Source organism: Aspergillus lentulus (assembly GCF_001445615.1).
Source record: "Aspergillus lentulus DNA, contig: Alt08, strain: IFM 54703, whole genome shotgun sequence".
NCBI classification, from domain to species: Eukaryota; Fungi; Ascomycota; class Eurotiomycetes; order Eurotiales; family Aspergillaceae; genus Aspergillus; species Aspergillus lentulus.
In genome coordinates, this window is record NW_028322118.1 from 4,400,204 (window position 1) to 4,423,925 (window position 23,722).

At 50.7% G+C, this 23,722-nt stretch overlaps 10 protein-coding genes across 10 annotated transcripts; 6 read left to right on the forward strand and 4 right to left on the reverse strand.

The window, feature by feature from the left end:
* Window positions 1-170: 170 nt before the first annotated feature.
* ALT_4616 (MYB DNA-binding domain protein) lies at window positions 171-2,984 on the reverse strand (the record flags this gene model as incomplete). Its single annotated transcript, XM_033558988.2, has 1 exon — window positions 171-2,984. One exon carries the CDS (start codon window positions 2,982-2,984, stop codon window positions 171-173), a length of 2,814 nt encoding a protein of 937 aa, XP_033414879.2.
* A 528-nt stretch (window positions 2,985-3,512) lies between these two features.
* ALT_4617 (exosome non-catalytic core subunit RRP40) lies at window positions 3,513-4,337 on the reverse strand (the record flags this gene model as incomplete). The annotated part of the gene is made up of 1 exon (XM_033558987.1): window positions 3,513-4,337. The coding sequence occupies one exon, from the start codon at window positions 4,335-4,337 to the stop codon at window positions 3,513-3,515; it is 825 nt and encodes a 274-aa protein (XP_033414878.1).
* A 577-nt stretch (window positions 4,338-4,914) lies between these two features.
* ALT_4618 (ribosome-associated complex protein SSZ1) lies at window positions 4,915-6,844 on the forward strand (the record flags this gene model as incomplete). Its single annotated transcript, XM_033558986.1, has 4 exons — window positions 4,915-5,013; window positions 5,080-5,116; window positions 5,200-5,326; window positions 5,392-6,844. The coding sequence occupies 4 exons, from the start codon at window positions 4,915-4,917 to the stop codon at window positions 6,842-6,844; spliced, it is 1,716 nt and encodes a 571-aa protein (XP_033414877.1).
* Window positions 6,845-7,536: 692 nt separating this feature from the next.
* On the reverse strand, window positions 7,537-8,461 carry ALT_4619 (SUR7/PalI family protein; the record flags this gene model as incomplete). Its single annotated transcript, XM_033558985.1, has 4 exons — window positions 7,537-7,783; window positions 7,846-8,028; window positions 8,099-8,396; window positions 8,449-8,461. 4 exons carry the CDS (start codon window positions 8,459-8,461, stop codon window positions 7,537-7,539), a joined length of 741 nt encoding a protein of 246 aa, XP_033414876.1.
* Window positions 8,462-9,362: 901 nt separating this feature from the next.
* On the forward strand, window positions 9,363-10,499 carry ALT_4620 (uncharacterized protein; the record flags this gene model as incomplete). Its single annotated transcript, XM_033558984.1, has 4 exons — window positions 9,363-9,428; window positions 9,488-9,673; window positions 9,753-10,058; window positions 10,116-10,499. The coding sequence occupies 4 exons, from the start codon at window positions 9,363-9,365 to the stop codon at window positions 10,497-10,499; spliced, it is 942 nt and encodes a 313-aa protein (XP_033414875.1).
* Window positions 10,500-10,777: 278 nt separating this feature from the next.
* Window positions 10,778-13,360, forward strand: ALT_4621 (tRNA methyltransferase RSM22; the record flags this gene model as incomplete). Its single annotated transcript, XM_033558983.1, has 1 exon — window positions 10,778-13,360. The coding sequence occupies one exon, from the start codon at window positions 10,778-10,780 to the stop codon at window positions 13,358-13,360; it is 2,583 nt and encodes an 860-aa protein (XP_033414874.1).
* A 320-nt stretch (window positions 13,361-13,680) lies between these two features.
* On the reverse strand, window positions 13,681-14,552 carry ALT_4622 (DASH complex subunit SPC19; the record flags this gene model as incomplete). The annotated part of the gene is made up of 3 exons (XM_089599776.1): window positions 13,681-13,931; window positions 13,988-14,351; window positions 14,421-14,552. 3 exons carry the CDS (start codon window positions 14,550-14,552, stop codon window positions 13,681-13,683), a joined length of 747 nt encoding a protein of 248 aa, XP_089456114.1.
* A 1,488-nt stretch (window positions 14,553-16,040) lies between these two features.
* ALT_4623 (mitochondrial 37S ribosomal protein uS14m) lies at window positions 16,041-16,555 on the forward strand (the record flags this gene model as incomplete). Its single annotated transcript, XM_033558981.1, has 3 exons — window positions 16,041-16,147; window positions 16,237-16,408; window positions 16,493-16,555. 3 exons carry the CDS (start codon window positions 16,041-16,043, stop codon window positions 16,553-16,555), a joined length of 342 nt encoding a protein of 113 aa, XP_033414872.1.
* A 605-nt stretch (window positions 16,556-17,160) lies between these two features.
* Window positions 17,161-18,480, forward strand: ALT_4624 (uncharacterized protein; the record flags this gene model as incomplete). The annotated part of the gene is made up of 4 exons (XM_033558980.1): window positions 17,161-17,228; window positions 17,282-17,397; window positions 17,460-18,035; window positions 18,110-18,480. The coding sequence occupies 4 exons, from the start codon at window positions 17,161-17,163 to the stop codon at window positions 18,478-18,480; spliced, it is 1,131 nt and encodes a 376-aa protein (XP_033414871.1).
* Window positions 18,481-21,871: 3,391 nt separating this feature from the next.
* Window positions 21,872-23,458, forward strand: ALT_4625 (allantoinase alX; the record flags this gene model as incomplete). Its single annotated transcript, XM_033558979.1, has 2 exons — window positions 21,872-22,372; window positions 22,433-23,458. The coding sequence occupies 2 exons, from the start codon at window positions 21,872-21,874 to the stop codon at window positions 23,456-23,458; spliced, it is 1,527 nt and encodes a 508-aa protein (XP_033414870.1).
* Between the last annotated feature and the right edge of the window lie 264 nt (window positions 23,459-23,722).

A 23,722-nucleotide genomic window follows, 5' to 3' on the forward strand; every position in this document is an offset into this window, starting at 1 on the left:
TTCCAGATTACATTTTTATCCATCTATCCAGTATATATTAGGCGTGTCGAGCCGAGATCTTTGAGTTTATCGTACAATACACCGAATTAACGTACATCCAAGTCCTTATCACGAATCAAATCATCATCACTCATAAGTCAGTCAATCGTCTATACCGTACTTGTATCCCATCACTTGGACTTTTTCCCCTTTGACACCGGAGTCGATCCCAGTTTGCCTTTTTCCTTCTCTCTGTCCTTCTTGACCTGATAAAGGGAAGGGTTGGTTTGCTTCGAATCCTGCTTCTGTCCGCTTTGCCCATTCTTGGCATTGCTTCCCTCCTTTGATACTGGAGTGCGTGACTTGGAGAGTTCCGACTTTTGCCCATTAATAGCTTTGGGTGCTTTTGGCTGAGCGGTAGGTTGCTTGGACTCGGACTTTGATTTGGGCTGAGGCTTAGACGTGGAGTCTGCACTGTCGGATGCCGAGCTTGACTCGTTGGTATCAACTTCTGAACCGCTGTCGGCGTCATCCTCGCTTTCGCTATCTTCTGACGAGGATCTAGCGGAGGAGGATGGAGATGACTTCTTGCTTGGTTTCTGCCCTGTCTTCGGACGCTTCGACTCAGGTTTGCCGGTCTGCTCCGCGGATTCCTGAGCCTTACGTTTGGTCCCCTTGAGGGCGGCTGTCTTCGGCGCCTCCACCGGCTTGTCGTCGCTAGCGCTAGAGCCATTGTCACCGTCGCTGTCGCTGTCATCGTCGGCTTCACTGGCGTCGGTGCTGCCATCACCGGAAGACGTCTCATCTGACGCTGAGGAGCTCTCTTCGGACTCATCCTTATTTTGAGCCTTTTGAGAGACCTGGCTCTTCACGCTTGCTTTCTGAACCGATGTCGGTCCTTTCGGCGCTACTTTTGTGGACTGTCTGTCCGAAGGTTCTTCGGAGCTTGATATAGATTCTTCTTCTGAGTCGGAAGGATCGGATGCGGACTCCGACTCCGATACAGACTCGGACAACGTCGCTTGCGACATTTTGTCTTCCTTAGTGGTTGACTTCGATGGCTTTGGAGCTTTAGCCTGTTGAGTTGCGTTTGTCTCAGCCTTGATCGACAAGTCAGAAGCAGATGTTTTCATAGTCTGACTTCTGGGTTGTTTACCGTCACTTGTTTTGGGTTTGGACCGCTCAACGAGCTTCTGGTTCGGCGTGGACTTTGTAGGCTTTGTCGACGACTTTGCTGAAGATGCTTTGTTCTTTCTCACATCTTTCTCCTGCCCTTTTGGAGATTGTGCCCTGATTCTGGCGTCGGAATTTGCGTCACTTTCAACACTGGATTCGGAGTCCGAGTCCGAGCCAGATCCAGAGCCTGACTTGATTTCGGCTTCGGAAGCATCGTCTGAGGCGGACTCAGTTGAGTCGGATGATGCTTCGGACTCAGAGTCGTCCTCAACTTCGGCATGTGACTCCTTGGATTGAGAACCTTTATCGAGTGCCTTCGCTGAGGTAGCCGGCGGTCGTTCTGGGGCGGACATGATGGTGGGTTCCTTTTCGGCAGACTCACCCTCATCCTTGATGTTCGGCGATTGAGACTCTGTACCAGCAGACTGTTCCATGTCCTCGTCGTCTCCATCCTCGGAATCAACGTACTCGGAGCTCTTCAACATCCTCTCCATTTCCATTTGCTCCGCGAGCGTGATGGACTTGGCTCTGCCTTGCGGCTTTGCTTCTGTTGCTGGATCGTAGACAGCGTTTTGGTTGCCAGTGCTGCGCTGTCCCATAATCTTGCGTCTGATCTTGCGCCATTTATCTGCGCACTGTTGTCTGGACCGGCAGTTCTGGAGTTTATTACTGACTGTGCCCCAAGATACTAGGCCCTCATCCATTTCGTAGATGTCTCGGCCCACATCTTGGCCGTCTTTTTTCAGATTGTTCCAGGAGGTTTGTAAAGCATCGAGCAGCCCGCGGACTTCCTCTTCGGACCACGCACCCCTTCTCATGGTGCTCCGATGCTCAAGCCGATTCTTCCATCTCTGAACCACATCATCCTCAACTCGGCCCAGTATCTTCGCAATATGAGCGAATCTAGGACCATACCGTCCTACCAGGTCGATGAGTTCGTCATCTTGTTCATGTGTCCAGTGGTGCGGCTTCTGAGTCGAATCCTGGAAATGTCGCCTCATGAATCTGTAGACCGATCTTCGATCCCTGCTTGGTAATACATCATAAATCTGTTGCCAAAAATCCGGCTTCTTAATAATCTCATCACAGGGCCAGCCGCTGTCTTTGCGCCGGTCCACATGCTGTACCATCCTATCAAATCTTTCGCTGGAGATAGCATGCTGGTTGCAAAACTGGAGTTTGAAGGTCTCCAACGCGCTGACCTCGGATGGAGCGAAGAAACCGATCATTTTATCTGTCTTCCCTCTTCTGGGTCCACGGGCGGCTGATGTGTCCGTAAAATCCTTCTGGTCCGTTGAGCTATCCGCGAGCGATGGGTTCGCAGACGCCACACGAATCGGCTTAGTCTCGGCAGGTCTCCGCGGAAGGGCCGACACCTGGTTTCCCTCGTCCTGCTGTGTGGTCTTCGTCTTGGACTTCTTGGGCTTTTTGGGCGTGGTTCCGTTCGTATGCGCTACGTCCGTTAGAGGTTGCATATCAATCGACTGGCGCTGAGCTTCCCCAGTCTCGGAGATGTTGGCAATCACGGGGGTTTCTGGAGACGAAATGGCTTCGCAATTGCCATTCTTCTCTGGCTTGCGGGCCTCCTTCGTGTTTGCAGTCGAGGGGGCGGTCTTCTTGCGCTTCACTGGGCGTGCGCCTGACTGATCCAGTCGCGATTCTTGCAACTGGTTTGGGGCGTCCGAAGGCATGGCAGTGTTGGTATCGTTGACAGTCTGCTTTCGTTTCCGCTTGGGAGTGGCTGCCCCTTCGACCTGGGCTTCTGATTTCACTTTCTTAGAGGATTTCGGAGGGCCCGAGGAACCAACGGCATCACGGTCTTCACTCATATCTTGCAAACAGTCAGGCTCTAAGTACAGCGCAGCAATGTTTTGAAAAGTAGGTATACGGTCTTTCGCAAAAAGCACTATGGGTAAAGCGTACCTTGATTCTCAGGCTCACTGAGCCCACCATTCATGGGCTGCGAGGACCCTTGACCCATTTGAAAAAAAGCTACTAGGGAGAAGGCATGAATCTGGATGATTTTCGCGAGGTATCTTAGGGGGAAAATTGTTTGCGAGTCAGTAGCTCCGCCAGATAAGATAGTGGAAAAAATTCCTCAAGCTGCTCGAGCGGCGCGACTTTTTGCGGATCTTCTCCGCCCTAACTAACCGTCCACCGAGTGTTATTAAGGAGCATTACAACAACTTTGCACAGATCGTGATTTCGGCAATAAATGGTTGGCGGCTTGAAAGTAGAACTTTGTGTCTTGGTAGTCGTAGTCTATTTCGCAATAATGGTCACAAGGGAGTAAAATTCAAGAAACCAGGACAACCGGTTGGGTATACAAGGAGCTACTCGGTGTATCACATGCAACGTCAAGACTCGACCTTCATTTCTCGTAGAATCCTCGTCACAAGTTTCCTCTGATCCGTTTGATTCAGATCATGCTCGTCAATCGTAGTGAGACAACGTCCTATTGCCACTGTCGCTTTAACAGCAGCATTGCCTCCATTTGAGCAGTCAACCCAGACCTTGCCATTTCTCCCCACGGCGATCTCGAAGCCTCCGACTTTTTCCAACTTCTTCCCAAGTTCCTCCAAGACCACTAATCCATCCACACCATCCTCTTGCTGGGAGGTCGACGAGCTAGCTCTCATTAATCTCGCAGCCATGCCAGTAGAGACGTCAAACACCATTCCTCCGTTCAATGGACCCAATCCTCCAGGTTCAGCCTTGCCGGTTGCTGGGTTTACGCAGGTAAGCTCAACTTCTGCACCAGCACCGAGACCGATCGATAGGACTCGAGCATAGACCAAATCGCCTTGCCTTAACATTGGCCTCGTCTTCTTTGTCGCACCTTCAAAAGCAAGCTGGCCAAGCAGCGCGTGGGGTGATTGCGGTGTAATCATGCAGTAGAAGTATTCCGCACTGGAGTGATGAACTTGTGCGATCACCAAATCGTTGGGTGTCGGGACGTATCGGCGATTGGGAAATGATAGGACGGAAACAGCATTTTTCTTGTGATCTGTTGAAAGAAGACCGGCCTGTGTAGAAGCAATAACATGACCAGATGACGGAGAGGGAATTGCTGGAGAAAGCAGGCGAAGGCCAGGCCCTAGTCTCAGCGGACCAGATTTGTTTGAGGGTAGCTGATCTGACGGCACATGATCACCTGGGAGCAAGATGACAGGCGACGACATTTTCTCGAATCGTTCTGACTGATGACGGGAGCGTCTGTTTGTTACCAGCTGAACGCGGATCAATCGCTTGACTGGCAGCGAGATGTGACCTGAACTGGAACATGAAATTCATGCGAAGGAATCCCGCTGTTATCAGACTATCAGCACGTGACGTTACAGTCCTGCAGAATGAAATCAGCCCAGAGACTAAATTGACGACACTGAGTTAAGTAGTATACTATTGCCGATAGGAAACCTAGAAGTCTACATGGAATCTGAGCATGTTCGATACTTAAAAGTCGACGGGGTCTCTCAGGTTGACCAACTACTAGAAGTTCATGCTGTTGGAATACTTCCATTGGTGATTTCTTAGTCGCACCGCCACATTTGATATCGATAAGCACCAGCCACAGTTGCCTTCCGCTGCCAAACAAATCAAAAGATTTTTTTCTCTTCCGCTCGGAGAAAGAAGAAATCCAAAAGCGATCAGAGTAGAGTCAAATTTCCGGGCCTGACTCCCGCCTTTCCTCACACACCTCTTTCATCTTCACTTTTTTCCGTCCTCATTTATTTCTCTCAGCCCTTCTCTACATCAAAAATGGGTGATTCGAACGGTGTCGCCGCTGAAACAGCGGAGAGATTCGCTATCGGTATCTCGTTTGGTAACTCCTCGAGTTCCATTGCTCGCCTCACTCCTGTATGTTCCACTGGTTCAACATCCGATTTTGAAGCATGAGGAGTATTCTAATGGTTCGGCTTATAGGAAGGCAAGGCTGAAGTCATCGCCAACGAGGAAGGAGGTACGTTGATCGCAGCCCCGCATGATCGCACGCATCTCTGGGCAATTTACATTCATGGAACAGAAGCTCACCAAGACTTGCAGATCGTCAAATTCCTACTGTTCTGTCCTACATTGACGGTGAAGAGTACCACGGCACCCAAGCCAAGGCCCAGCTTGTCCGCAATCCCCAGAACACTGTTGCATACTTCAGAGACTATGTTGGCAAGAAGTAAGTAGCCGTGGACTTGGATTTCGCTATTCCAAGAACAGAAATGTTGATCTTGCGTTACACAGCTTCAAGTCGATAGATCCTACTCCCTGCCACCAGTCAGCGCACCCTCAGCAAGTCGACTCCACTGTTGCCTTCACCATCCGGGATACCGCCAGCGAGACCCCCAACACTGTCACTGTCTCTGAGATCACAACTCGTCATCTCCGCCGTCTGAAGCAATCCGCCTCCGACTACCTCGGTAAGGACGTCAATGCTGCCGTCATCACCGTTCCCACCGACTTCACCGATGCTCAGCGCGAAGCTCTTATCGCTGCTGCTGGCGCCGCTGGCCTCGAGGTTCTCCAGCTCATCCACGAGCCGGTTGCTGCAGTTCTGGCTTACGATGCCAGACCCGAGGCTACCGTTACTGACAAGCTTGTTGTGGTCGCTGACCTTGGTGGTACCCGTTCCGACGCCGCTGTGATTGCTTGCCGCGGTGGCATGTACACTATCCTCGCAACCGCCCATGATTACGAACTCGGAGGAGCAACCTTGGATCAGATTGTCATCGATCACTTTGCCAAGGAGTTCATCAAGAAGCACAAGACCGACCCTCGCGAGAACGCTCGCGGTCTCGCCAAGTTGAAGCTGGAAGGTGAGGCCACAAGACGGGCCTTGAGTCTGGGTACCAATGCCAGCTTGAGCATTGAAAGTCTTGCGGACGGTATTGATTTCAGTTCAACCATCAACCGGACCCGTTACGAGCTGCTTTCTGGCAAGGTCTTTGCTCAGTTCACTCGTCTGATTGAGCAGGTTGTCCAGAAGGCGGAGTTGGATGTCCTGGATATTGACGAGGTCATCTTCTCTGGTGGTACATCCCACACACCCAAGATTGCTCAGCTGGCCCGCAACATGTTCCCCGAGAAGACCCAGATCCTGGCCCCCTCAACCTCTGCCAGTGCCATCAACCCCTCCGAGTTGGCTCCTCGTGGTGCTGCCATCCAGGCCTCTTTGATCCAGGAGTTCGATAAGGAAGACATTGAGCAGAGCATCCACCCCATGGTTACTGCCACTCCTCATCTGCGCAATGCCATTGGTGTTGAATTTGTGCACGGAGAGACTGTCGAGTTCAAGCCTCTTCTGAACGCCGAGACCGCCCTGCCTGCTCGCCGCATCGCTCAGTACTCCGCCCCTAAGGATGGTGGTGACGTTCTTTTGCGTGTCTGCGAGGGTGTCCGCGACATCAAGGTCACCAAGCCCGAGCCCAAGCCCAAGGAGGAGAAACCCGCCAAGGCTGAGGATGACGAAGACGAAGACTCCGACTTTGACTCGGACGAAGATGAAGAGGAGGAGATCCGCGAGATTGTATGGAAGACTGAGAGACCTATTGCCGAACTTGCGGTCAAGGGCGTCAAGGCTGGCAGCAAGGTTGAGCTGATGGTCCACGTCAACGCTGATCTGGGCATGCAGATCACCGCTCGGGAAGTCGGTGGTCAGAGTGCTGTCCGCGGCGCCGTTGAGTCGCCCAAGGCTTAAGCAGTAATCCGGGCCTCCGTATTTTCCTTTCAGAAAACTATCTACCGTTTTGAAACAGGCAACGTCATGGGTAATGTCATCCTTTATATGAGTTCATAGAGTATCTAGATGTGGTCAATTTTACTTTTGGCATTTTTCTATAATTTTATTTGCTCTTCCTAGCTCTGAAAATCTGTCGATTCCGTTTTAGCATGCTAATTGTACTTGTGATGGTATCGTCTACTGCCAATTTTGAAAACATACCCTGTTAAGATGACAGTACCTCTGGTAATTGGAGACTTCTTACAAAATAGTGTGGTGACCTATTGGAACAGAGGAATTATATTACAGATTATTAAATGGATAAGATGATAGTCCAAACATCGTCAAGAGCCGTCAAACAAGCAGCAAGCATACAGTAACTGGGGGCAACTGGTGGATTAGAGCGCCACAAAGATTAAACATGTACCCAATTCATAAACATGTAAAATGAGCGTAGGTTGGAGGGGGGTCGAGGGGTAGACAAATAAATCGTCTGGTGCAAAGTCAGTGTTCAGGAACGCTTGGTGAGCGAAAACGCCAAGGATCCTATGTCCGTTATATTGGAGTTTTCGTGCAGCAAACAGCCTTGAACTCAGGAAAATGGATCGTGATGCTAAGAGCTATGCCACGCCAATACTTGTTCATCTCGCGCAAAAGAGACGAAACGAGATTTACGGCGCGGTTTCCTTGTTGCTTCTCAAGCTCCCCCCTCGGCGCGAATTGAAGAAACCACGCCGTCTCTGTTCCCGTCCGTTATATCCGCCGTCCTTTCGGCCGACGGCGCCTCCCATGCAGTAGATCACGCAGGAGAGGAAGAGGAGAGCGACGGAAGTCCACATGAAGGCGAAAGCCTTAACACCGAGATGAGACGATTGGCCGTTGTTGTTGAATTTATTGCGACCCTGGACGTAGACAGCGCTATTCGATTTGTCAGTTATAACGGATCTATAATCTCGGAAACATTGAATGGTGGAACTCACGTCATCAGGCAAGTGGTGATGGTCTGGAAAGTCAGCGCAAAGTACGCTGAAAATGCCGAGACCCAATTTCCAATTCGGGTGCACATGGCAAGGAAACCCGTGAAGAGCGAGCAGGTAGCGAAGAACAAGGCGATGATGTGGAATGGGAACATGAAGCGGGAGGTCAAGAAATAATGGCGGGTCCTATGTATCGTTAGTTGTTGTCATACAACGCTAAACATTGATGTCAAGGGACATGCTTGCTGCTACTCACCCAATGAAAGCTGCAGGGACGTTGACATGGGTATCAAAGTTCCGGTGGCCTGGGGGATCAAAGGGGTAGTCAGGGTACGACTTTCCGCACTCATTGTGGCCGGCGCTGTTCACTGCACAGAGATTCCAATATGTCCATCGGGACAAGTCGGGTGCGCCGGGGATATTGCCTGTGGCAGCTTCAAGCCAATAAATCCTGTCCAGAGGGTTCGAGTTCCTTGCTCCTCCGAGAAAAGCGAGGAACATCAACAGAAGGGCTGAGGCCGTAAAAAAGAGGCCAAGGAAGCCTAGACCCACTCCTGTCGCAGTGTGTTAGACGGGACTTTCTCTAACTACCAGAGCGATACTCACTGCTCAAAACCATCTTACTATCTCTAACTCGGCGTAGGGCTCGTGCCGGCGTGAAGGACGTATTATTTTCGGCTGGACGTAGTTGGGGGAAATACTGGGTAAAATTAAAAAACTAACAGCAAAGGTCCGGGGGACGTTATGTAGACAGTCAGAATAGAGTCCTGAAGAAGATTTCGAACATATGCCGCAGAAAAATGCAACCTGGGCATCGGCAATTATATCAATGATCCGGTGATCCCGGGCACCCCTGCGGGAAAGGGCAGAAAATTATCGGGGTAGTGATATAATAATGAGGATGCATCATGACTCTCCGTGTTCATTTGAAAGTTAATTGCTCGAAGTGTGGCACGACCAAGCATGATAGCATCCACTGATTCTTGCTTTTTCCGCAGTACAGAAGAGCCAAGAACACCAAGTGATGATCTCGACGTCATCATTGACCGGACCCCGCTAGCCTTTTTCCAGATAGCCGCTACCTTAATGCCCAGCACTAACCTCAACCGGGACTAGTGCACATCACATCCATGACGTTGTCCAACTCATTCTCAACTGCAACTGTCTCCGTTTCCCTCCATTCCTCCTCTCCTCGGCCCAGTGGCTCTGACGTTGCACCACCCATGGTGATCGATCGGGTTGCAAACTGGCTCCAGCTATGAGCCTATGAGACGATGAGACTATGACCTTTACTTGACTGGAATTGGATCTAGTCTTTCGAAATTTTTCTGCCTGGCCAGTCCAACTCCCCACTACTGTGGACCTGGCTGTGCGCTTTCTACCTTCCCTACCCTGTACCTCAGTCCAATAGGTGGGTGCCACTTTCCACTGCAGCTTGGGTACTAGTCTAGTAGTTCTGGGGTCTATGTCACTAGAGATCAAGCACACTTTGATAATTGGGTTACTTGTGAATATTCGTGATGGCAACTTGGGCATACCCACCGTTGCCTCCAGATTCGTTGGAACGGGAGGCGGACAGTGCTTTGGTACGCAGCCCATGTTTCCTTGTGCGTAGATTATTACTCATCTCTAAACACTGGTCCAGGCACGGGAACTAGAATGGCTGCTTCGGTCTCTACAGGATTCTCTAACGGCATTGAGGGAGGGCCTTCGTGATTGTGCTGCATTGCTGGCGCCAAAGGAGCCAGGTTCGACGCTGGTGCTGTCCTCTCACCGGTCGGAGTGTGTCAAAGGCTTCGTGACCAGAGTTGGAACCAAAGTCGTGAAGGGGGTATGCTTCTGCGCCATCCTTCGTGCGTCGTCAAACACGTTACTTGCGATATGGCAGCTAATGTGATGGCGACTGATAGGACATACAACTGCGCCTTAGCTCTCTTACCTCTGCCCGTGGCGCGCCCACTACCCGTCTCTGCTTATCCAATGCTCCTGGCGCTCCAGAGCTCGTCCTTGAACAGTTGTCGTCCGTGCGAGATCTCGTCAATCAGAGCCTCGATGTCGTAGATGTAAGCACATGGACCGGTGACCCACTGAATGCCAGTTTCATCTTCGGTCAACTACGTCTTTTGCATGAGACTATTACGGAGGCGCGGCACATGCTAAAAGGGGAGAACGATAATGTGCAAGGCAAGTGGTGGGAAACCAGCGTGGAGGATAATGTGAGTACTCAACATTACGGGCGTCTGAAGTGATATCGGTGCTGATTGGACTACAAGATTTTCGACCCTCCGCTGCCACCAGATCTCTCATTCCACCTCTCTATTGCGGACTCGGCTCTTGTGCTCCATCTGAGAACGCTTGAAACCACTGCACCTTCTTCTCATGCGCCGACCGCCTTCGCTACCGATATCTCGCTTACCGGGTTCAACATTCGAGACCGATTATTCGGGCCCCGGCATCGCCCTCATGACGAGATGGGCGATGTTTTCGTTTGGAAAGGAGAAGAGGTAAAAGTAAAGGAGAAGATTCGAGTCGAGAGCCAGGATCCTAGTCTGATGGCAGTCATGGCCAAACTCACGGCTCTGGAGCATGAAGTCATGAAATGGTTGACATCCCTGAAAGTGCTAATGGGCACTGAAGACACAGACAGCGAATCATGATATCCACAGTCACTTCCAAAACTGAATACAATACCAAATTTTTGAATGAAGAGTACCGATCGCCGTCGCGGCTGTTTGGACAAATCGTTTCTCAGATAAATGTGTTATGTAATCGTAGAAATTCTGAGCGGCCAATGAGAGCTGTGGGATTCCGCCAGGAACACTGCATCTTGGCGAAAGTTTTCCCATGTAAAGCTCCTCGAGTGGCGTTACAATTTCTGCCCTCACTCATTGCTCACCAGAATTTTGGTTCGGTGCGCTTGGGAGAAGGTGTTAGGATGCTGTCAAGGTCGCCGGCATTGAGGGCACGTCGATCATGTTCGCATGATCTTGTGCGCACAGTCTACAATTCGCAGCAGACTGCATCGCAGCAGCTCCGCTGCGGAGCTGCAAATTGCATCGCTCAACGCCTGAAAAGCACTTTGTCCCGTAGGGCGCCATCCCCTACCACACATACCATATCATTCAGAGGTACCTCCAGCAACAGTACCGAGCGATGGCAGATCGGGCGAAGACATGTTTCGAGCAAGACGCCCTCAGATATTCATCCTTATGCGGACCGAAAAGACACCATTTACGCTCTGATCGATAGGATTAATGAAACCGAGCTGGAGCTTGCGGAGCTCATGGATGATTTGGGACTGTTGGAAGAGTATCAAGGAGCTTTGAACCTTGAAGGTCCCGAACTCGACCATGTATTCAGCCAGACGATCGGCCACCGAGACGAACAAGCGTTGGAATCACGAGTACGAACTGCGAGGCAAGAATTCGGCGAGTACCTTCCAGCAGGCTATTTAAACGAAACCGAACTTCGCTTGTATACACGGCTATACGGCGAACCGATCATTAAGGCGGAAGAACCACAATCGGAGTTGGAAGCTGAGTTGGCCGAGGAGGATAGAGATGCCAATCGCTTGTTTCAAGAGGATGGCCAGGGAGGCTGGAAAGAAGTCGAGTTTGAGAAGGTCGAGTCGCAAGACGATGGGCCTCCGCTCGTCTATGATATGGAAGTCGGTCCTCCGGTGGAAGAATCGGCCGCAATGCGTCGCACGAGAGAAGTGGCGGAGCAGCTTGGTGGGGAGCTGATGCTGGAACAATTCGAAGATGAAGCGGTTCCAGACGCGGCCCCTCGCTTGCATCCCTTGACGCGGGAGGGAAAGTTCTCTACGGACCCAAGCACTGTATTCTTGCCGAAAGACACTGTAACTGGCCCGATCTCCGTCATCCTCTCCGAGTTCTCGAACAAGCATATCGCCGACGTCGCTCACCGGACTTTTGGCGGCCGGTTGCTGCCTCACTCCACCACAACTCCACCTCCGCGCGCACAGGTACCTCAGCTTCCGATTCCCCTCGAGGCTTCTCAGCGACACATGAGCCAGATGGAGGGAAATGTGTACATGGCAGCTTTATATCCCGGCATGTACGCGTCTACCTTGAGCGTACTGGTTGAGGTTCGAAAGCGACTGGGCACAGACTGGATACGTCGGCTGATGGCACAGGAGGATGGTCCCCATGTCCTGGACGCCGGCGCTGGTGGTGCCGGAATTCTGGCTTGGAGGGACGTCCTTCGTGCAGAATGGGAGACCATGGTTCCAGATCATCCCGAAACAGACCCTGTTCCAATAGGTAGGTCGACGGTAGTCACAGCCTCAGAAGCGCTCCGCAATCGCGCGAGTGCAATGCTCGACAACACAACTTTCCTTCCGCGCTTGCCCGATTATGTTCATATTCGTGAGAAGCCAACTCTCGATGATGAGCGGCCTCCACCCCCGCGCAAACAATACGATGTCATCATAGCGCCACATACTCTACTTGGCCTGGAGGAAGAGTATATGCGGAAAGAACATGTCGAAAATCTTTGGACTCTTCTGAATCCTAACGGCGGAGTTCTGATTCTTCTTGAAAAGGGTCACCAGAAGGGATTCGAAGCGATAGCCGGCGCTCGTGAGATGTTGCTGAAACGCTACATTTCAAGTCCCGGCTCTACACAGTACGAAGAACTTACCGAGTCTTCTAACGAGAACAAGCACATTGATAAAGAGGAAGGCATGATTATTGCACCTTGCACGAATCATGCGAAATGCCCCATGTACACGGTCGCTGGCCATGCCAAGGGACGCAGAGACTTCTGCCATTTTGAGCAGAGATACATTAGACCCGCTTTCCTTCAACGAATCCTAGGCGCCAAGGATCGGAATCATGAGGATGTCAAATTCAGTTACATAGCGGTTCAACGTGGTGTAGATCTCCGCAAGGAGATGAACATCGTCCAAGGACCTGAGGCCGCTGAAGCAGCCTTTGCCGGATATGAGCACCTTCACGATATGGAGTCGGAAGACGCCGATGGCTCAGGTGAGCCTGAGCTCAGCGAGCCTTCAGCTGCCCAAAATGGCCAAAACTTCAATACGTTGTCTCTCCCTCGCGCCGTCTACACCCCAATGAAACGCCGTGGACATGTCATCTTTGATTTTTGTACACCAGCAGGAAAGATTGAACGCTGGACCGTTCCTCGTTCCTACAGTAAGCAAGCTTACAAGGATGCACGCAAAGCCCGCTGGGGAGATCTGTGGGCTCTTGGTGCGAAGACCCGCGTTCCACGGAGCTTAAGACTCGGTGAGAAGCATGGCGAGGGCAAGAAAGAGCGTTTGGCGAAGCGAGCTGCTTCGAAAGCCGCTCTAGGTGAATCTGAAGATGGTGCTCTGGAAACTACCTCGTCCGACAGCTGGGATGTTTTCACAACCCCTGTGAGAAAGAAGGGTCAAACGATTCCTAGTTGGAAGAAACACCAGGACAAGAAGAAGATCAGACAAGCCTCGAAGAAGCAATCTACTGCCAAGCTGACGGACCATGATCTTGACTGAAATGCATAAATCAACCAACAGTGTACATTTTGGGGGGGTTAAAAGAATAGGTTTGCGGCGTATCATGGTTCATGGGTATACTACAGCTTTGAACAGTCAGGATCGGAACAGGATCGGAATATTTGTGTTGCATTTGTGTGTACAATAGAACATCACTGCATAGAGTGCAGCCACAGTAAAGCTCCTCACTCAAAATTACTATTCTTAATCCCATGCAATCCTTCCGGGTGCACATTCACACACTCGTCAGCTTAATATGTATGGATGGTGGCCTTCCCAAGGCAGTTAGAACCAGCAGCTTTGGTCTACCACCGAAGTGATCAGCCCAAGTCGGCATAGGCGCCCTTTTCGCCGTTTGCAAGTTGCTGCTTCTCGCAAAGTCCGCTCGGTAGTGATCGAAAGGCATGCTGCCTTGATCGTCGGGCCCGCCAGACGCGCTGTTCCTCGGAATAGAGGGGTGGACTCGCGTCCTCATAGGTGCTATCGCATAGTCGCAGATAACCAGCAGCTTCACTGTCTGTTTTCGACCAGACAATATATTCCGTAGACGTAGTGTCCGCGACAAAGTCTTCTTCGAATCGAGGGTAGATTCCCAACTCCGCTTGTGGACTTATTGAAAAGCCATACTTTTCCTCAGCTGACGTTCACGTTGCTGACTCTGCAGCTCCAATCGCTCAACCGTGTACTTCAGCCGTTCCTTCTTCTGGACGAGTCGTCTGTATTCCGCTGCTTTTGCGACAGCACTACCAGCGTCTTGTCTGTGTCGATCGCGCATGGCGCCCAGACCGCGACTCGAGGATTGATGGCTGTCGTTGGAGTGAAGGCGGCCCTCCTGGAGCTCGCATTTAGCTTTGAGTGCCTGTTCGCGACGGGAGAGCTTTTCGACATGGTTTGAGGCTAAGGATAATAGATGCGCGATGCTCGGTGTGATTTCATCCAAGAGTAACTGCTGTGCTTCGCGCAGAGTAGGTTCTGGAAGGAGTTCAAAGTGCTAGCATCCAACCCAAGAATCAGCAAATCAATCGAAATGATAGGCTTGTCGTACTATCATGTCGCTTACCCGCGTTGTCTGCAAGACCTTGCACAATCGGGGAAAGTCGCTAACAGCGGAGTCGAGAGTGGAGATGGATGAATCGAGGGTTTGTAACGAGGATTGAAGTGAGTCAACTGAGGCTTGAAGTGATGCAGCCATGTTGGAGCATATGTTACTATTAATTTCGTCTGGGTGTGATATGTTGCTGTCTTCTCGCATTCTGGTCTTCATTGTTTATTTGCTGAGGGGTCCGCGGGCCGATAAAAGCGGCACTGGTTTAGTTTCCACTCCGTAAAAGCGGCCGGATATCGGCCTTCCGGGCAAAACCTCGTTGCTTCCGCTTCTCCTCGTCGCACCGTTCTCAAGCTCTATCAACTCTCTGAACCCTCCGCAACCAGAAGTCAGCTTCAAATTGCATAATAAGTCGCAATGTCTCTCCTCGGAAAGAAGTTCCCCGCCCCTGTGGGTATGTTATAGGACCCCTACTACACTCGTGCGATGGTGATCGGATCATGTCGCTAACCGCTTAATCACAGCCAAGCCTATGGCTCCTTTCTTCGCTGCCGGTATGCCATCTTCATTTTATCGCGGAGATGTTGAACTCGCAGATTGGACCCAGAAAAGCGGTCTCGATCTTAGCCAGACCCGGAATGCCCCAGTCTAACAACAATTTTGTTGCAGGTGTCGTCATCCTCTACGGCGTCAACTCTCTCGCCAACGCTCTGATGAACAGTGAGCCTCCCTTTTGCCCTGCGACTAGATGGAAGGATCCCTCTGCGGATGCGCCTCGACCATGCATTTCGAATTCCATCACTTCAATCAACAATGACTGACATTTACTGTTTTTCTTTTCTAGCCGAGGAGTTCAAGAACGATCCCCGCAACCCCAACGCTAAGAACGTCAAGCACTGATTTCATTTCAAAAATTTTCAATGATACCAGTATGGCGGAGGAAGGAGGACGGTCAATGGTGGCATCACTCCTGCATTGCTATTGCACTTCGCTTTGAGTTCGCGTGCAGCCAACCTGTACCAGCATATAGAATTTACCGCATTGGGGTACTCTGACGAATAGTAAAGGTGTACAATTACTTCCGTGATCTCTTTCTCGGTCTTTGTCGCACGTACTCGACAGTAATTGACCTCGTTCATGGACATCTCGCGACTCTTCGGAACGGCACTGGAATTGTAGGAGCGTGTAGAGCGTACACTCCAGCTCTCAACCACCGGACAGAAAACCACACATACTAGCTGACTGTCACTGATGGAATTATCAGAAGCGATATCGTCTATTGGTGGCTTTTATTTTCCGCTGTGATCCCTCTCTAGGCTAAGAGGCCGTATCAAGACTAGAGTACTCGGAGGGATTGTCGCATGTCCGATTGGTAAGTAAAACATAGTCAGTTCAATAAGCAGCATATTCATATTCTAAAGAGCATAAACCTATTTTATAGATCATAATAGGATTACGGAGGTAGTTATATTGAATCGTTCTGATATCTGGGCCATCCCGGGCTAACCAGATCTGGAAGGCACATTTTGCCAACTCCGCCGCTCCGTTTGAACCGCTTTCTATTGCGCCGGTGCCCCAAGACATTCATTTGACAGCGAAGAGAGCTACCTCTTAACGTTCATTCCACTATTCACCATGTCGCACTTCAGATCGAAGAGGCTGGATCTCAGCGGGTTTATCAATGCCCGCGTGATCCGCGACCACACGAAGCGCAAGGTCTTTGAGCAATATGAGCCTGACCGGTATGACCACCCTGGAAGCCCAGCAGCCTCTAGCTAAGGAAGCTTGCGAAAGTAACTCAGAACTGACATGTCCTCTTCACACTATCTAGTCAAGCTCTCCGCTACATCATCCGCAACACTACCCTCCCCCAGCGTGTCCGTGCCCAGGCTCAGCTGCAGCTTTCTCAGATGCACGCCTACACCCGGCCGACGCAGATCAAGAACAGATGTGTAGCAGGAGGAATCGCCAGGAGTGTTATACGCGATTTCAGGATTGCGAGAGTAAGTGACGTCCTTGCCTGGTGATTTTGCCTGGTGATTGTCGATAGTCTGAGCGGATTGGCTAATACAAATTGTTCGTCACAGTATCAATTCCGCCAGCAGGCGCTTAATGGTGAACTCCCCGGTGTGAAGAAGGCGAGCTGGTAGAGTTCTTCTATTTTGCTGGTTGTATTATGTTGGCGATTTTGGGACGGCCGGTTTGCACGCAGGCGTTTTATCCTCCTTTCCTTCTCTGAGAAATGTACAATAAATGCGATGCTCGATTGAGAAATTTCAGTCAGTGGACATTTGAATCGTTAGGGCCATGGTGATAGATGGGTGAAGATACACCTGTATGATATTTCTCTCACTCAGGTGTTGGTGTTGAGGGTAATTCCCTCGAAAGGAAGCAATACAGCAATCAATGCCTTGTGCTCCGGTCAAACACATTCAGAGTGGCTGAGGGAAAGCAAAGTCAGTTCATATTCACCCTGAAGCAAACGCCTGTTTTTCAATATTACGTCTCATCGGATAGTTGCAGCTCTCATCGCATACGACTTTCTTCAAATTCAACTACCCCACCTCTCACTATAGCTTTCGTTTTGTTTTTACATTCTCTTAGCTGGAAACTCTCAAAGCCTCCCTCTTCACTCCCTTTACTGGGGTACATTTATAGAACTTCTTAGCAAGGGTCTTGTTTTCTTCCTACATCAAGCTGCAATCCCGCAGTGCTCGCTCAACTTCTGAGAAAGGAAGCAACCAGATCCGTGAGGATGTTTGTCTACCGTCCGCAGGATCTGCCTCAGGATCCTGTCTTCCCTGCTGACTTGGAGAAACTTGGGTAAGGGACGGCGAAATGGGTTTAAATCTTGCCAAGTCTAACGCAAGTTGCAGATACTTCATCAATGAAAAGGACCAGATCCGAAAGATTGCCAATCCCGAACAGGAATTCCAGTTCAAGATCAATAGAAATGACCGATGGAACGATTTACAACGAGGAGCAATGAACGGTCAGACTCTTGGAACTCTTCTTCAGCCCGAGTTCGGACAGCTGATCCACTGACATGACTAGAATGCATTCGCACTGTTGTGTCTTCACGCCTGCGCAGTCTGGGACTCACTACCATCAGACTTCCTCTCCCATCTGGTCCTAGAGATCCTCATGTTCCAGTTTGGGTCTCTGCAAACCTGGCTCGCGCATCCCGCGTCATCGTTGTGTTTGGGGAGCCCATTCAGGACCTTGGTATCTGGGCATATCGTACTGTAGGCACAGAAGGCGTCGACGCAGGTTCAGCTGTGGCTTTTGCGAGAGCAATCTTGGCACAGAGATCCGCAGCAGGCTTCAAAGATGCAGACACTGCTTTACTTCTGGCGAATACAGGTCAGCTCATTTGGCACTGTGGTTCCAGTCGAGCAGTCACCCATCAAACGTGGCTCGCCCTTTCGCGGTCCTCGGCCGTCGATCCGCCATTGACGATGACCCGTCGAAACAAGATCCCTTCGAACCAGGACTGGCAGGAACATGTTGCCTGCGTTTTTGACGAGATACTCTCGGCCCGCGGTCGCCTCGTCAGGGAGGACGCGAAGATAGACATCATTGGCTTGTCCGAGGGAGGCCTAGGGGCGATTCGGTATCTCGCAGCTGAGTGTATGCTTTGCCTTACCCTTCCTTCTCTATGCCATGGCTGTTGTAGAAACCTGCTGACACCAACTCATTACAAGGGGACTCATGGAGACCATACATATCCGCCATCGCATTGTCCAACCCTCTCAATTACACCCATATCGACCTCGTCGAGGAGAGCCCGGCCGTGCCATCATCGTTCATCTCTTTCATTTCCTCTCGCTGCCGTGCTTACGTGCTCTCCGACAAACCTGTTGGCTTCCCCGTATCAGGCTTTCAAGAACATGGCTGCAATTGCTACTCGTCTGGTGAGGCGCTGCATACGGAATGCATCATGCCAAAGGCCTGGGGAGATATTCTTGAGTGGCTGGCAAAGATGTATGCGAACCCGTCTGACGGCGAGGCACATCTCGAGTTCAAGGAATTGGATGGCGCCACTTCGGAGACCGTTGCTGGGGATGGAGATTAGCTGACTGGTTGATGTCTTTACAGTCCGTATGACTTTGACTTTCAATGGGCTATACCCTAAGGTCGGCGAAGAGCACCGCTTCTGCCCAGAATATTCAATGGTCGGTGCAGTTGATTTGTTGAGGCACCAGAAGGGTCCGGTCAGATGGTCTCAATTTGTATGCATTGTCAACGAGCATTCCGTACCTGGTGCTCTCAATGATCCAAAATGAGAGAACTCTTTATCCTGGCATTTTGTGCGTATTCCTTATATGAAGTAGGAGGCTTGTCTGAGACGATTCCCTCTTACCTCTTGATCTCATACTCTCTAATTCAAGTATTGTTGTCAACCATCTATCCAGCTGAAATAGGTCTTAGCCATCAGGCTCACCTCAATATTCATTCTCAGCATACACTTTCAGCACATCTCCGTTGACAAACTTCCGGTTTTGAACTTCAAACAGCTGCCATTGCCAGTGGGAAAATCCATTTCTAACCATGGAATCTCGTAATTTCTGCGGGAAGCACGCAATGAGCATGCCAGCAGTCCAAAACTGCAATATGCATCATAGCGTGGTAACCTCATGAGAAGGTAAGCACCTAATTTGAACAGCCCAGTGTTGATTTATTTTCTTACCACTATAATGATAGTCTCGACATCTGGTGGTTTATAATGGCGTATGTATGCAGGACTACGGCACTCTCAAGCAGGAAGAGCGCTACGCTGAATCTGTGTTCTTCAGTGAAGAAACCAGATGCGGCTTCTCCCAGTCTTCCTCAACAGATCAGATAAACCCTAGGTATTTGTCTGCCTTCTCTGCAAATTCAGGACTCGGTCAATGATTCTAATCCTGTCATACTTCTTGTTTCTAGCCCCCTGTTTGGCCCACTTGCCGGCGGGTCGGTCCGGTGGATCGCTTGTCCAAATCAATTCCGGAGGGTTCATTTTTTGGTATTGATTTAGTGAGACAGGTTTTTGGCTTCTTAATGGATGATAAGTGATTAGGCCATTCCTCATTTGATGTGAGTGAGTGGGTTGATTCTGGAAAGATAGCCCAGTAAGCACTCCGCAAATCCGCAAGAAACATGGAAGTGACAGGTGATGCAACCTGTGAGTTATTTATAAGGTGACCTTTGTTAACTGCTACCGAGAATAGTTCTCTTCTGAAGAGGTAAATGCCAATATGAGCGAATCGTTGATCGATGAATGACATTTATCAAAAACTATCATCGAACTTTCGCAGACATCTTCCAGGATGGAGAGATATATATATCCATGTACAACAAGATACATCCATTTGGCTCTGTTTTCTTCAGACTACTGGTCATATTTTTTGGAAACTGAATCGTACGACGACGAATCATCTCTGCCGGCGTCAATACAACCAGTTCTCTACGTTATCTCTCTGAGGTTGGCGGGAGTGTCCGGGACCGGTTTCCAATCCCAAACAATTCCAGATACTAGACACTGCGGCACGAGCACTGCACATGCAACTATGAGCTCAAGGCCAACTGTCCATGCTGGGAGGGCCTTGTCCTGAACAAGGATGTAGAAGCGAGATCTGAAGCTGTACGCTCTGATACACATCGTCGTCATCATCAAAGGCTGGTCTCTCGAGATCAACTTCGATCAAAACGACGTGGATTGACGCCTGCTAATATTGACATGTCTGTCTTAACTCTCTTAAACTTGCTATTTCGTCTTAAGGCGAACCTTCCTGAAGATGAGGTATGCTAACGTTACACTGTCTATTAACAGGTCAGCTGCTGCCTTCTGGCGGCCAGCACCGAAGCACGAGCCTCTGGATCTTGTGCTGACGGCAAGGGTTGTCTGCAGCCGCAAAAGTACCAGACAAAAGAAGATACGGGGGCTCAAGAGACGTTTCGAGGTGGCTGCGATTCATCCGTTTAACACCCCGTCAACTATCTTTACACTAGCCATCCGAAGGTTATAGTGTGGAAGCACCAATGAATCCGCTTATACGCGGTCACGATTTCCCCGTCGAGTCAGACGACAATTTGGGATCGCGTGCTACGAGGAAGGAACACGGCAGAAAGCTAGAGCGGCGTGTTGATCCGAAGCAGTCACAGTTGCCTCATGTTGAATCAGACTGACACAATTGTTGAACGAACGTGCTGATATCACCTTGACGAGGCCAGATGCAATCGGAGAAATGATCGAGTAAGCATGACAATGTACTACGATCCCGATAGTACGCGGACCTGTTGCACTATGCATGATGGACCTACGTTGACACACTCACTCTCTCAATCTAAGCGACTTAAGGACGAAGGACGGCCAGGCCTTCAGCCAAAAATTTACGGAGGACGCCGAAAGAGGGGGAGAGCACAGAATTTTCCAGAGTGTTGACAGTCTTCCTAAGCGCCCAATTATAGAGAGCAATGGCTATCACATTCATCATGACTCCATTCGTCAACTCATTTTGATCGAGTAAAAGGAGACGGCCCAGGAGTTTCGATCGAGTAAGAGGGATGAGAAATCCGCAGGGAGATGCCCGATTGAACCAGCGGAGACGCCCGATAGATTGCCTCGCCCGTCAGGCACCTTTTGGTGGAAAGACTTGTGATTGGCTCGGAAGTGCGGCCATTGTTACGAAGTATGAAAATTTTACGCAGCCGGTATTTTACGGATCGCTTGCCACTTTGCCTGTGGACTTGCCTTCCGATAACCGGATCTGGTAAGCATGAGGGTATCCAGACGATGCAGACTGTCCTCCATACCTTACAGTGTGTATGACAGGCTTCTGGGTAGTATGGAAGGGTGGTTTGTACTTAAGAGATGGACTATATTTTGACTGTCAGATTTGCTGAAACAGGAGCCTGAGCAATAGGCAGGGAGCCTGCATGTTCAAGGGCAATAACCGAAGCCAATCTTTGAGGCATAGTCTACTCCGTAATTCCCATCGAGTAATCCGAACTGAATCAGTGGGTATTTCGAAGGATCGTGATCTCGATCGCCATTCTGGCTGTGCGGATGGCCCACGCACCCCGTGGACGGCGTTCTGGGTTACTCGACCGTATCCCCGGGGTCTTCTGGTATATAAGTGGTGAGTCCTTTCAGGGTCAGCCATGATAATAATAGGAAATCTCTGGGATAGGCCTTGTGTTCCTTCTCTGTTTACCCGTCTCGACGTCCCCCGATTTTCTGCCGAGTGGCGGGTCCAGAACAATTTTCTTATCCTTATCAACAACTATCAAAACTTTCCTTATCTTCTTATCCTCCCCTTATCAGCACTCAATCAACAAGCAATTTCTCTCCTCTCCCCCACCAATCTTCCCTCGAGGAAACGGCAGAGTTTCTCTCTCTTTCACTGCTCCGTACCTCTCCTCTCGTTCTCAGTCATTTCGTCATTCTTTCTCCCTATATCCTCTTTCTTCATACCCCCTTCACCATGGAGGCTCCTCCTCAAATGCCTTCAATCTCCGTGGTGGCATCCTCGCGCGCCGTTATCTCCGGCCGTTTGACATCAGCCACCATTGTTATCTCTCGTACCACTGGCAAGATCACTGCAGTCTTTGACTCGGTCATTCCTGCGTCTGACTTCCCCGCGGGGACTCCATATACGGACTATTCCCCTCATGTCCTCTTGCCTGGTTTGGTCGATGCACATGTCCACCTCAATGAGCCTGGCCGGTCCGAGTGGGAGGGTTTCTACACTGGAACACAGGCCGCCGCCTTTGGTGGCGTCACCACAGTGATTGATATGCCATTGAATGCCATTCCTCCAACAACAACCGTTGCCGGCCTAAAGGAAAAGATTCAGGCCGCCGAGGGCAAGTGCTGGGTGGATGTTGGTTTCTATGGCGGTATCGTCCCCGGCAATGCTGGCGAGCTCAAGGCTCTGGTCCAGCAGGGTGTGCGCGGTTTCAAGGGTTTCCTTATCGATAGTGGTGTATGTATCTACCCCCTCGTGCGTTCTTCGGTGCACACTGACCGCTTTATCCTTTGACAGGTGGAAGAGTTCCCCGCTGTTTCATCCGAGGACATCAAGTTGGCTATGAAGGAGTTGGCCGATGAACCCACAACCCTCATGTTCCACGCAGAGATGTTACCCCCCATCGCGGCCTCTGTTGGAGACGCTGTCAGTACCTCTGACCCCCCTGCGGCCCCAGCAGGTCCTGTGGAAGCTTACTCCACTTTCCTTGCCTCCCGTCCCTCAGTCTTCGAGACTTGCGCCGTGCAGGAGATCCTGTCACTGGCTCACTTGGCCCCCAATCTCCCACTGCACATTGTCCACCTATCAGCCATGGAGGTGATTCCTCTCCTGCGCAAAGCCCGCGCCGATGGTGTCAAAATCACAGCTGAAACGTGCTTCCACTATCTGTCACTAGCCGCTGAGGAGATTCGCGATGGTGACACACGACATAAGTGCTGCCCTCCCATCCGCTCCAAATTGAACCAAGACGGCCTCTGGGCCGAACTTGAACGTCATGCCGAGGACGGAGTCATCAAGACTGTAGTGTCGGACCACTCTCCCTGCACGCCGGACCTGAAACTCTTGCCATCCCATATTCCAGGCCATCATGTCGCCAGTGGCGAGGTCGAAAACTCCGGCAGCTTCTTCTCCGCCTGGGGTGGAATCTCATCAGTCGGTCTGGGACTTCCTATCATGTGGACCGAGCTCAGCCGTCGCAAGAACCTGACTTCCGCCCCCGATGACGCCAACACCAAGCGTGCCCTTCAGGATATTGTGCGATTGTGCTGTGCCAACACTGCGGCGCAGGTCGGCCTGCAGAACCAAAAGGGCGACCTCGTCCCGGGCTTTGACGCGGATATCTGTGTCTTTGACGACACTGCCGAATGGGTCGTTAAGCCCAGCACCATGCTTTTCCGCAACAAGTGCTCCCCCTACCAGGGTCGTATCCTTCGAGGCATGGTCCGCGAAACCTGGGTCCGAGGCGAAAAAGTCTTCAGCCGAGACGATGGTTTTGTCGCAAAGACCCCAAAGGGTCACCTCCTTCTCGAGAAGCGGGTCTGATTTTTTTCATTTCCCCTGATACCCATTTCCTCGATCGAGACTGTTGACAGTCTGCCAGTTTGAACAAAAGCGATTTCTCCCAACCTGTTGACATGATGAAACCATGCATGATGCACCTCCCGTTACTGACGACCATTAATTATAATGACTTGAGCAGCAGCATATCCGCTGATTCTGATGCCACAAGCGACGCTGTAGATTTGAGGTTAGATTTTGATAGACGAATACCATGCATTGATTTATAACTCAGTCATTTCCGCTCCG